General features: G+C 37.6%; 1 protein-coding gene across 2 annotated transcripts in view; it reads left to right on the top strand.

The window, feature by feature from the left end:
• Positions 1-13,147, top strand: part of MBTPS2 (membrane bound transcription factor peptidase, site 2) — a 48,478-nt gene extending 35,331 nt beyond the window's left edge. Inside the window, exons 8-12 of one of the 2 annotated variants that reach the window (XM_036270326.1) lie at positions 6,343-6,437; positions 6,797-6,992; positions 9,701-9,776; positions 10,879-11,097; positions 11,419-13,147. In XM_036270326.1, the coding sequence (XP_036126219.1) occupies positions 6,343-6,437; positions 6,797-6,992; positions 9,701-9,776; positions 10,879-11,097; positions 11,419-11,488 (656 nt within the window). In that variant the 3' untranslated portion in view covers positions 11,489-13,147. Of the gene's footprint in view, positions 1-6,342; positions 6,438-6,796; positions 6,993-9,700; positions 9,777-10,878 lie in introns of both variants that reach the window. The other variant, XM_036270327.1, reaches the window with a different exon arrangement.
• The last annotated feature ends 447 nt before the right edge of the window (positions 13,148-13,594 follow it).

Raw genomic sequence — 13,594 nt, 5'->3', positions numbered from 1 at the left:
CCTTTATTCTCTTTCATTATGAGTGGAGGGGAATGATAGAGCCAAATATGGTAATAAAAAGTGGCCAATAATCCAAAAGTGATTCATGTTCAAGTTAGAATGTAATTCAGTATACATAATTAAAATTCTAGGAATGTGTACCACTTCGAAACAAAGCCACCTTGGAAAGATGTGACTCTGAGTGCTCATAAGCTGTACCAACCAATCATTTCTAGCCCATTATTTCATACCCCGACTCTCCCTGATATATTATTAAAATTGTAAAGATATTCCCTAAGATATTGACTAATCAAGGTATTAAGCAGACTATATGTTCTTAAAATATTAACGTATTTCTGACAAACTAGAAAAATGTGGTTAATCTATTTGAAATGACTGTATATTTTATTAAATTTTGGGGATCTTTTTTTTTTCTATTGTTAATCCTTTCCTGTTTTATTTTTATTTAGTTTTTAAAAACATTTCTTATTAATTTATTTTTGTTACAGATGTTTCTCCTTTTTTCCCCCATTGACACCCTCCTTTTGATTCCCCCTACCCATCCCCAGCATTGTTGTCTATGTCCGTGGTTATGCGTACATGCATATAAGTTCTGTGGTTTATCTCTTCTCTTTCCTCCCCCCTGATCCCCTCTTCTGAGGTTTGTCAGTCTGAACCCTACTTCTGTGTCACTGAATCTATTTTGTTCATCAGTGTGTTTTGTTCATTATCCTTTTTTATTTTAATTTTTTTTATTATTATTACTATTTTCATCCTCACCTGAGGATATTTTTCTATTTATCTTCAGATAGAGTGGGAGGGACAGAGGGAGAGAAAGAGAAACACCGATGTGAGAGAGACACATTGATTGGTTGCCATCTCCAAGACCCGGACCAGGGCCCAGGACGAACCACAACCGAGGTATGTACCCTTCACCGGAATCAAACCCATGACTCATTGGTCCTCGGGCTGACACTCTAACCGCTGAGCCAAACTGGCCAGGGCTCTTTTTTTTATTTTTAAACATTAACCTACTAAACTATAAATGTCACCAACAGAGCCAAGGCTGTTTAATTCTACCTCTGCCCTTGATGCGTGGGGCAGACCTAAGGAGCTTATTCCATGCACTCCTTGGAAACTAAATGGCCTTGCCAGGAAGCCTGAAAAAAGACACTGGGTGAGGGCTTGCACCTGTAATAGATCTCTGGTCTATTTCCAATCGGAACAGAAAACAAAAAGTTTTCCCCTTTCACGTTCAGGCCTTTGCTTTTAAGATTGCTAGGTGTTCATATGCCGCTTAGTGACAAGAACTAGTCTGGTTCTTTTGGGGAACTGTTTTCCTCTCTTTAGTTTGAGGGGACACACTTCATATATGCATAAAGCAAAATTCCTTGTTTTTTCTTTTCTGAAAGCATTATTTTAAGAAAGACTATACTCAGCAAGTCCAACATTTAAGCTATATTTTAAGGAGAATGATAATGAATACTGAAGGGAACTGTTCCCTAAAATAAAGCTGTGAACTCAGACTCAGGCATTCCCCTTGAATAGCCTTTATTCCTGTTCATAAGAGGTGAGGGTATGTGCTCATAACTACCTGGCAACAGGAATGTTATTCTGTCTTACGTACCTTTAACCAAAGTGAGAAAAGACCATTGCCAACCCAGTTTAAGAAAATAAAAGGAACCCTGGTCGGTTTGTCTCAGCCGTTAGAGCGTCGGCCTGCGGTCCAGAGAGACCCGGGTTCGGTTCCCGCTAAGGGCACGTACCTCGGTTGCAATTTGTCTCTGGCCCTGGTTGGTCATGCAAGAGGCAGCCGCTCGATGTGTCCCTTTCACATCAATGTTTCTTTCTCTCTCTCTCTCTCTCTCTCTCTCTCTCTCTCTCTCTCTCTCTCCCTCTCTCCCTTCCTCCCTCCCTCCCACTCTATCTGAACAAAAATGGAAAAATGTCCTCGGGAGAGGATAAAAAAAAAAAAAAAGAAAGGAAAACTAAAGGAATCTTTTCCATATATTTTGAATACCCAGATTGTTTTTATGCCCAAATCTTCTGTAATGTTTGGGGGGGGGGTCTGTTTTCCCATTGTGAACATCAAGTAATAATCCAAAGATTTTTTGCTATCCTAAGTTGAAGAGAGAGAGAGAGAGTGTGTGTGTAATAATTTTTAAGCTTCTTGTCAGTAGGTGATGCCGGTATACAGTCTACTGTAGAACTAAGGATAAATAGGCTTGCCTCTCCTGTGTTGGAGCTCTACTACAGTTGTATGTTTAATGAGCTAGGTTAAGAAAATTTTTCAGTTCATTTTAGTGATAGAGAAAGTAGTAGGAACTATCAACTATAGATTTTAAAAGTCTCTTTCCAGCCTTATTCCAAAATCACCTCTGGTCTAGACATACCTTTGAAGACTAGGCAGTTTCTATGACTATCTCAGTGCCCATCTTAGGGTATATTCAAAATAGGCTGGTTCTCTTGCCCTGGCAAGTTTGGCTCAGTAGTTAGAGTATCGGCCTGAGGAATGAGGGTCGTGGGTTTGATTACTGGTCAAGGGCATGTACCTGGGTTGCAGGTCTGATCCTCAGCCCCCGTTGAGGTCATGCAGGAAGCAACCAATGTGTCCCTCACATCAATGCTTCTCTCTCTCCCTCTCCTCCCTCTCCCTCTCCCTTTCCCTCCTCTTCCCCCTCCCTCCCTTCTACTTCATCTAAAATCAATGGAAAAATGTCCTTGGGTGAGGATTAATTAAAATAATATATATATAGCCCTGGACAGTTTGGCTCAGCATTTAGAGCGTCAGCCTGCGGTCCAGAGAGACCATGGCGTGGTTGCCACTAAGGGCGCATACGTGGGTTGCAGTTTGTCCCCGGCCCTGTGCGGGTGGCAGCCAGTTGATATGTCCCTTTCACATCGATGTTTCTCTCTCTCTCTCTCTCTCTCTCTCTTCCTCTCTCTCCCTCCCACTCTGAACAAAAAATGGAAAAATGTCCTCGGGTGAGGATAAATATATATATATATATATATATATATATATATATATATATATATGTATATATATATATATGTATATATATATGTATATATATGTATATATATTTTATATATATATATGTGTGTGTGTGTGTGTATGCAGGTTCTCCCTATAGTGGAATTATGAAACTGATCTGGTCTTAAATTTTCTTGTTTCCCAGACTAGGGAGATTTAAGGGACAATTCTAATCTTTAAGGCAAGTTAAATTGAACCCACGGATACCGCTGGGACCTTCTGTTGCAGTCTTGAATTCTTAAACAGCAGAATTGGATTGGTCTCTCATGATTAATAGAAGTACCTTAATGTGAAAATTTTCTATGGCATCTCCATCTTATAAGTTAAGAATAGAGTCACAAAAATTGGTTCATCAACTTGTTCTTTAATGTGACCCAATAGAAAAGATTCTAAAATGAAATATTTTTTAGACCCACAACTTTTTTTTAAATATGTTTTTATTGCTTTTTTAGAGAGAGAGGAAGGGAGAGAGAAAAAAGCATTGATGTGAGAAACATCGATCAGCTGCCTCCTGCATGCCCCCTACTGGGGATCGAGCCTGAAACCCGGGCATGTGCCCTGACTAGGAATTGAACTGGAACCTCTCATTCCATGGGACTATGCTCAATCCCGAGCCACACCAGCTGGGCTAGACCCACAACTTTTTAAAAATTGATAAACAGAAATATCAAGTTTACTTCTCACATGTTAACAAAATATTTAACTTTTTATTGGAAAATTCTGCATGTCAGGAGATACTTAATCTTGTCAGAACAGCCACAACCATAGATTTATGTTTTGGTTGGAATTTTCACCATAGGAAGAGGCCATTACCCAGAGGTTGAAAATTGGTGGTAGCCTAGAGACCAAATCCAGCCTTGGCAGATGTATTTGGTTTGGCGTGCACTGTGTTTTTAAAATTTTTAAGTGGCTGTTAATATTTAAAATTCAGTAGGATTCACATGAAGGTCCAGATTTCTGATTTCTCTTGGAATGAAATGGAATATAGGCCCCAAGTTGAGTGGCCTGGCTGCTAACCTCTTAGAAAGGGATTTTTTTTTCTTTATTGATTTTAGAGAGAGAGGAAGGGAGAGGAGAAGAAGAGAGAGATAGAAACAAACATCGATGAGAGAGAACATCAATTGGCTGCCTCCTGCATGCCCCCCACTGGGGATCGGGCCCACAACCTGGGTATGTGCCCTGACCAGGAATTGAACCAGCAACCTCTTGGTGCATGGGTCGACGCTCAACCACTGAGCCACACCGGCCGGGTGAGAACATTATTTAAATGTTCAATGCATATTGAGTTATCTACCTTCTATAAGATACTGAGAAACCTTTTCCTCGAGGAGCTTCTAGGGAAAGAAACACCATGCCTGTGTTCTTATAGCACAAGGTTAAATGTAAATAATGACCAGAAATATTGGGAGTTGTGGAAGCAATAGCAGTCAGTCATGACTGAAAAGATGAGGGCAAAATTCACAGCAGCAGCCCTTGAGTTGATCCTCAACAGTGAATTTAATTTCAGTAGGCCAAGGTAGAAATGAACCGTGGTGCCTTAAGACTAGAAGGTGCTCAAGGACCTGCTAGTAATTTGGTTCAGCAAGAGAATAGTATGAAATAAGGTGTTAAAAAATGAAAGCCTAAGTTTTAGGTTATGAAATTTAGACTTTATTTGGGAGCAGTGCAGAGTCTTTGGAAATGTTGGATTAGAGGAGTCACATTCAGTATGTAGGGCAGGTTTACACATGCCAGCTAGATGATAAGTAAACAAGACTCATGAGGACTTTGTTCAGATGGGTAAGGTGAGAAGGAATTAAAGTCTGCACTCAAGTGGGAGCAGATAAGGAGAAAAATGATGAGGAAGGTAAATATTGCTGGGACTTGGCAACTGACCAAAGAGAACGCTGAGGATGTTAGCCTAGATTGATTTTTTAGTTTAATTCTAAACAACTTTTTACCTTATACTTTATCATTGGGCTGAGGAGTGGTTGTAGGCAAAGGTTTGTCAGTGTCATTGTATACTCACAGTTTGCTTTCATATTTAAATATGGTTTGTCACCCAAAACGTAAGTATATATTAAGTTATGATAGGAAAACAAAACTACCCATGCAGCCAACCATTGCATAGGGGAAATTAATGCACTGGTTAGATTGCTTTACCAAACCCCATGTTGCCTAAGTGGGGGATACTCATTTAAATTATTGGGTACCCTGGGTAAAACTAGAGCTGTTTTGTTCTTTACTTTGTGTTTGCTGTGGAGAGAGAGCAATGGTGGCTAGGGGGAGATCCAGTGTAGCCAATATAAGATGTCTTCCTTAAATAACCTAGTTTCAAAAAAAAAAAGCTATTTAAAAACAAACACAAACCTTTGGCTGCAATAAAATCATGTTGCATATCAACTAATATTTGCGTGCCAGTGTTCCTGAAGACACTCTTATAATATAAATTTTTTTTTTAATATTTGGTACTGAAAAATGTACTTTTCTTTGTAGTACTATAGTAACTTTGTTCTTGAGTCTGTCTTTCTCAGCCCATCTGATTATGGTAGTATGAATATAAGATTCTAAATTTAATTAGTCCTTGCCATACATCAATTTATGCTTTACAAGTTTGATGTACTGAATGCAGGAAATATTCCATAATAAATGGCAAACATTTTTTGTGCCACCTGCATCAGTGATTTAGCTTCCTTAATTCTGCCCCAGATATCAGTGAAGCAGTCTACCATAGAACTTTTTAAAAAATTTAATAGTGGGAATAAACAGTTGTTTCTGTTATCTTCCAAAAATGGTAACTGGATTATTGGTGTGCAGGCAAATGTGTGCACATCTGTGGGGTCAAATTGGGCTGCCCTGGTGCTGGAAAGCCCCAAGGTAAGCCTCAAGGTGAGATAGGTATTTGATACAATAGTGATTTCCATAGGGATGAGACTCTCTTGGGCATCCTTTGGCCCACTCTGTTTGCTAACCCCGCAGTGGAGGAGCTCAGTACTGATATTGGATCAGTGGCATTAGGACAGCTAACAGTGGCTCATGAAATATTTGTGCTTGACCAGCTGGAGTTATTGCAAAGCCCACTGAGACTCTGGAACTCCAGGTTTATAAGTGGGTAAGTTTATGTGAAGACAGCTAACCTAGGGTAAGTGCTGCTTCTTGATATCAACTTGGACATATATATTTTTATAATGTAAAATTAAACTACAGTGAGTAGCCGTTAAGCTGAGCTCTGAATTATCCAGTCGTTTATGAATTCATATGCATTTTACTGTTTTTGTCTTGAAAGCAAATGTTTTATTACAAATGTAATTCTGTATAACATATTCTAATAAACTATTTCTCTTTAGCATACAAACGGCTAGATGGTTCGATCGAATGTTGTAACAACCAAAGCCTCACAGATGTGTGCTTTTCCTACAGAAATAATTTTAATAAGCGTTTGGTAAGTTGTCCCTGAAGCTGTCTTGCTTATCTGACATAGTTATAGTAACATAAGCAGATAGAGCAAAAATGGAATCTGTGAAAACTCCCTTTTGCTTTGTATCATTTTGTTAAAATTTTTACATTTCATGTGTCACATTTCATCTGAGAATCTTTAAAAATTTATAGTGGTAATATATTATTTGAAGAAAGTAGAATATTTGGATGTAATTTATAGTAGGTGCACATAAGTGGCATTTCTTTTACATGAACTTATTTCCTAATATGCTAGGTGACATGAAAAATATTGGAGGACTGTAACTTGGTTTTTTTCTTTTAATAAATCACTTTAGTATTGACTAATTAATATTGTATTCATAGCATACATGCCTACCTGCCCGGAAAGCAGTTGAAGCCACCCAAGTTTGTAGAACCAATAAAGATTGCAAGAAAAGCTCAAGTTCAAGTTTCTGCATAATACCTTCTTTGGAAACTCACACTCGCTTAATAAAAGTGAAACACCCACCTCAAATTGATATGTTGTACGTAGGACATCCACTACACCTGCACTACACAGGTGAGTATTTTGGTGGTAGACTCTCAAAAAATCATTAAGATGGCATATATTCTCAGTGGTAGAAACTCAGTACAAATCCTTGTATTACTTTTATTTGTTATAAATTTGGTCACTTTTCAAAGTCTTGTTAAATTGTTCTTTTTTTTTTTAAAGTAAGGCGAGCCCTGGCCAGTTTTGCTCAGTGGTTGGAGCGTCAGCCTGCGGTCCAGAGAGACCCAGGTTCGGTTCCTGCTGAGGGCATGTGCTTTGGTTGCAGTTTGTCCCCGGCCCTGGTTGGGTTATGTAGGTGGCGGCCACTCGATGTGTCCTTTTCACGTCGATGTTTCTCTCTCTCTCTCCCTCCCACTCTATCTGAATAAAAAATGGAAAAGTGTCCTCGGGTGAGGATATAAAAAGTAAGGTGAAAGATTTATACGATCTGAAGAGAAACCAGAGTATCTCTTGTTCTTATTTTTAATTTAAAAAATGTTTCAGTTACAGTTGACGTACAATATATTAGTTTTAGGTGTGCTAATTCATTCTTAAGCATTAAATAAAATTTAGGCAGTAGGAAAATAATCTGAATTTATTAAAAGCAATATGGAGCTGAATCCCATATCTGCCTTTGGAGAGGAATACATTTTTCCTTCTCCGCCATTTAGCCCAAGTCACAGACCTGGTCTCTCAAATATTCTGTGGAAGTTTATTAAATTTATCCAAGCTCTCAAAACAGTGGCAAGAACAGTATACCCCACAGAATGCCAGGAACCATAGGAATATGATGATAAAGTAATTTACGCATGACACATGAATTTGATGTGAACATACTTTAAAACTGGGCCAGCATAATTATTTGAAGAGTATATAGCTTCTCCATATGGCTGAAGATAATATAGTCTAACTCATTATGTTGTATAAACTTTTTTATATTCATTTTTTAAATAACTTACTGAAATATAATTCACATACCACACAATTCACACTTTTAAAGTATACAATTCAGTAGTTTTTAATCTATTTGGAGTTGCGCAATCATCATCAAAATCTAGTTGAAGAATATTTTCACCTCAAAGAGGAACCCCATTCCTATTAAGCAATCACTCCTCATTTCTCTCCAACACCCTCCAGCCTTTGGTAACCACTAATCTACATTCTGTTTCTATAAATTTGCCTGTTCTTCACATTTCACATAAATTGAATATTTTTGTGACTAGCTTCTTTCACTTAGCATATTTTCAAGGTTCATTCACGTTGTGGCCTATTCCAGTACATCATTTTTATGGCCAAATAATATTCCATTGTATGGACATAGCACATTTTCTTATTCATTGATGGACATGTGGGTTTTGTGTTATTCTTTTTTTTAAAATTTTTTTTCTTTATTGATTTACAGGCAATATTTTATTTTATTTTATTATTAATTTAATTATTTATTTTTGTTACAGATGTTTCTCCTTTTTCCCCCACTGATGCCCCCCACCCTGTTCCCACCTTCATTGTCCATGTCCATTGTTCATGCATATATGCATATAAGTTCTGTGGTTTATCTCTCCCCCCACCCCCTATTTAGGGGATTGTCAGTCCATACCCCACTTCCACGTCTCTGGGACTACCCCGTTCCTCAGACTGTTATGTTCATTATATTCCACAAATAAGTGAGATCATGTGATATTTGTCTTTCTCTGCTTGGCTTGTTTCACTTAGGATAATACTTTCCAGGTCCCTCCAGGTCGTCTCAAAGGATAAGAGATCTTTCTTTCTTACAGCTGCATAGTACTTCATTGTGTATATGTAACACGGCTTTTTTATCCATTTGTCTACTGATGGACATTTAGGCTGTTTCCAGATTCTTTATTGATTTTAGAGAGAGGAAGGGAGAGAGAGAGAGACAGGAATATCGATGAGAGGGAACATCGATTGGCCGCCTCCCGCATGCCCCCCACTGGGGATTTGGCCCACAACCTGGCCATGTTCCCTGACTGGGAATCAAACCAGCGACCTCCTGGTGCATGGGTTGATATCAGCTCAACCACTGAGCCACACTTGCCGGGCTTATATTATTCTTTATAAGGCTCTCATTGCTTTATAGTTATATCCTGAGATACAACCTGGATCATTCTTAATTTTGAGTTTAACACTAAGTGACTCTAGAGTACAAATATTAAATACATCCTTAACAAATAAAGAAAGGTCCCCTTTAAGGGTAATTCAGAAGTGTGTACTGTGGGTTCTACTTAATTACCAAAAAGTTTTTTAATATTTTGAACAAAAACGGGATTGTGGAATTAACAGAGTGGAAGAGTCCTTAAAAATTCTCTACTCTTAATCCTTGTTTTAGCAATGAAGAAAATAACTGAGACCAGAATGGTTAAGTAGCATAATAGTTGTAGTGAATGTGATTTTTAAGGTTATACCTCTTTGAAAAGGTAAGAACTCTTGTATTTATAGCCTCTGTATTTGGTAGTCATATTTGGTATGTAGTCACTTTTATCTTATTCTCACCTCAAAATATAAGTACACGCTGGGACATAAATTTCTGTATTCCATTATTTGTATTAGATGATCTTAGAATAATTGTTTTTAATTGTGGGGCATAGCCTGTCTCATATGTTTGGGAAGGGCTTTCTCAACCAATTTAAAAGGACAGCCCAATTTTTTACTATATGGTATAATTCATAGTGCTGTTGTTTATATGAATAATGTGCATTATTTCTTTCTTCTTTTTTTAGTGAGCATCACCAGTTTTATCCCACGTTTTAATTTTCTAAGCATAGATCTGCCTGTGGTTGTGGAGACATTTGTCAAGTATCCTTTCTAGTGCGAAAATGTTTTAAAAGTGTGTTATTTGGAACTTGATCTGTCTTACCTTGAATAGAGCATGCATAGACCTTACAAATATCAGTTAATTACTAACAACTAAAATAAAAGACTTTAAGTTGAAAAAGAGCAGATTGTATCTAGGCAGGAAGAAGTCAGGAGAGAGATTGATCAGGAAGGGAGAAAGGTTGAGGATACGGAAGGAAGGGACCCAGAATACAAACTGAGAGTTGAATTATAAAGCATGAAAACTTCAGTTACTAGTAAGGTGATGAATTCTGCCTCTTCTGAGCTTGTTAGCTCTGAGCAAATGGAGGGATGCGTAAGGAGAGCAAACTGGTTTGTACTGCTGAAATAGCAATTCAGAAGGACAAGATCTCTTGTGTTCTTTAGCATATTATGTTTGCGTATACAAGATGAAAAATGTTTTAAATTTATTATGTTGAATTTGAATAAACAACAGTTTGAGCGGTTTCTTTTTTGCCACTTTTAAATCTTTTTATTTCCTTGATTTGGGAAAAAAATGAAGTGGAAAACAAGTGAGCAGTTACCAAAAAAATGTGTACAATCAAGATTGTATCTTATAGATTGCAGCTTTGTCTCAGAGATTTACACTATAATCTTATACATGATAGTAAAATGGAGTTATATTTACACTAGAACCTTATACATGATGGTAAAATAGTGTTCAAGGAGCTAAAATCTTTGCTTCTTAATATTAGGTAATACTTTATAAGAAACAAAAATGTTTTTCTTTTATTTCTTATTCCTTCCAAATGCCTTTCCTTATTGTGTCATTAAAAAATTAAATAGACTTAACATTTCTATGAGTTCATTATAGATTACCTTGGTTTACAAATGGCCTTTATTTTTCTACTCAAGGTTTTTGAACTTTGAAATAATATATCATTTATTTTAAATAGCACAAATCTGAGAAGGAATGGCCTGTACTGGTGGATAGAGATTCAATGAAAGAAAGGAAGTCACCTGTAATCTTGAATTGAGTCCTAGTAAAATATCTTCTTCTGGCTCCCAGAAATGTGGTTTCCACTCAGACCTCACAGTTGGCTCCTTAACTGATTTTAACCAGGTACCTGATTTCTCTCTCAGGAGCTCTGGCTATTGTTAATGCAGTGCCCTGCTTTGCTTTGGATGGACAGTGGATTTTAAACTCTTTCCTGGATGCTACTCTTACCTCGGTGATTGGAGACAATGATGTGAAAGATCTGATAGGATTTTTCATCTTGCTTGGTGGCAGTGTACTTTTGGCTGCCAATGTGACCCTGGGACTCTGGATGGTTACAGCACGGTAATACTTGCGATCATCTGACAGAACCTCTGAGTTACAATATGCATTACTGAAAACCATTACTCGGTATGAAATATAAATATAAAATTACATTTTAGCCAACAACTTTTAAGCTCCTCCTGAAGCTCCTCCTGTATCCCGAGTATCCAAACTCTGGGATGGGGATAAACAGAAGAAATGCAAGGTCTAGTCCTTGACTACATTCTAGTTTCAAAGACTGAACTCACAAACTGCAGATGTTTGTGGAACAATTTCTCAACAAGTGCAGATTCTTGTTAAACCGTTTTGTGTGACTACATATCGTGTCGTAATTGTTTAAAGGAGAACAGAATTAGATAAAAATCGATTGGTGGAAACTTCTTGCAAAAGCATCGTTAGTCCAAAGATTTGAAGGAGACCAGACTTTGGCCAAGTGGAAGGGTGAGCATTTTCTTGGCCTGTATCTCTTGTCCTTTGTCTTGTTTGAAAAGTTTTAAAATTGAATGGTATGTTATTTTGTGTGTCCTCTGATAGCTGAGATCTGATTGTAATTAATAAAATTTTATGAAAGAATCTGCTGACACAAAAGGGAAACTCTTTGTCAAACAATGCCAAATAAGTGAACAAAGTAGGAAGTAGGGCCTACAATACCTTGAAACAGGTTTTGCCCCACAAGAGTTACCTCTATGGTAATGTGTCCCCATTCCCTCAAAGCAGCACTTAGCCTTGACGTGTTTCAAATGAGCTGCAGGAAGTGTCTCCCACTTGAAGCATGTGAGCTGAGGCAGTTAGGGTTGAACCTCAGAAGTGAACTAGGTCTTTCAACAGATCACAAGACACATCATAGGACCTCTGCAGTCCTGGTTACCACTCTACAGAGTTGTGAAGCTTGGAACCCTTCCAGGGTCGACATTTTCTTTTATGCTGCTGGGGCTATCTGGGTTCTAGCTCCTGGGTTCATGTCTTTAAGAAGCAACTGCCTTAAGCTCTGAGCTATGCTCTGTCCTCACCAGCAGCTCCCTGTTTCTCTGTGTTAGGCAATAGAACATGTAGTCCTAGCTTTCCTTCTTTCTCCTAAGCTACCTCACTGGGTCCACAGAATGCTTGGTAGTACAGTGAGAATGGCTACACGTGAGGGCAAACGTGGATTTGCCAGAGCCTGAGAACTAACTCTTGTGCCCGAAAAAGCCCCACCTACTTCGAGGTTTTTTGTACTCCAAGATGCAGCTTTGGGAGAGTTGGAAAGGCAGCAGGCTACTGTGGTTTTAGAAGTGTATGGACATGCTTTACTTTGATGACAAATACGTCCTCTCATACACTCAGGAACACTAACAGTCATGTATCCAACTTCTTCACTAAGTGAGGTATTCCACGGGATTCACTTTTTCACATCATTGAGTTGTTATTTAGGCAACTAAAAGTCTTTAGATTACATTACACATATGCCTGCCTTCTTAAACAAATTATGTATTGAGTATGATTTTAACATTTAATTAATGACTCAAGGTCATCAGTTATTAGCACTACTAAAACCATACAAATTATTGGTTTATCCCAGGAAAGGCATTTGTTCTGTTTGTAAGCAGACAGTCATTCAGGGTTAAAGTGTATCAGCAGACCTGTTCAGGTAGAACTTAGGGAATACTATGAAATACTTGCATAATTAATTTGATTACAATGAACTAAGCAGTTTACTAATGAAAATGTATATGTGCAGGTCAGTTTTTTAAAAACGGAGAAAAATTTAATAGAAGAAATCCTTCCGATTATTTTTTTTTTTTCTGGGTGGAAAAAAAAATCCCAACCACATCATTTTCTTGTAGTTTTTAAACACTTTGGTCTGTTGCTCCATAGGGTCAGGATTTGGGAACCACTATATTGGGTATTAAGCAGATCAGTCCCATTTGTATACAAGTGGCCTCATCATATAAGAAAGGAAAGAAATGTTACCTGTTCTGTCTTCAGCTTGATTGTGAGCACTTCTAGAGCAAGGACCATGTCATACTCCTCTTTGCATCCCTGACCCAGTGCATGAGACATCATGAATACTTAATAAATGTGGTTGAATGGATGACGATTAGTGTTATTTATGGATTAGGAAAGCATGTATCTATTTAAGCTATAAAACTATTGAATATTTACTGTAAATATATGTTACCATAAAAAAAAAAAAAAAAAAAAACTCGGAAGGTCTGCGTGTCCCTGGTAGATTATCATCTTCATTAAAACCCTTTTGATTTCTATAGAGCAATTAGAAAAATGAATTATTTTGAGGATTTGAAGAAATTGTTTTTTCTGTGTTGTCACTTTGTTCAACGAAATTTTATTTTCAGTGTTCCTACTCTGCATTGTTTACATTTTTGAGGATTTAAAAAATCACCTACAATCTGTAAAGAATGTATATATTCTTTTCAGCATCTCAGTTTGAAAAGACATGCAGTTAAACTTGACCTTTAGATAATCACTCTTGTAGGTCATTCTCTGTTCCTACCAGTAAATTGTAAACATGTATGTCATG

Source organism: Molossus molossus, unplaced genomic scaffold (genome assembly GCF_014108415.1).
Source record: "Molossus molossus isolate mMolMol1 unplaced genomic scaffold, mMolMol1.p scaffold_m16_p_2, whole genome shotgun sequence".
NCBI lineage: Eukaryota > Metazoa > Chordata > Mammalia > Chiroptera > Molossidae > Molossus > Molossus molossus.
The sequence above is the reverse complement of the archived record's forward strand: the minus strand, read 5'-3'. Positions and strand labels throughout refer to the sequence as shown.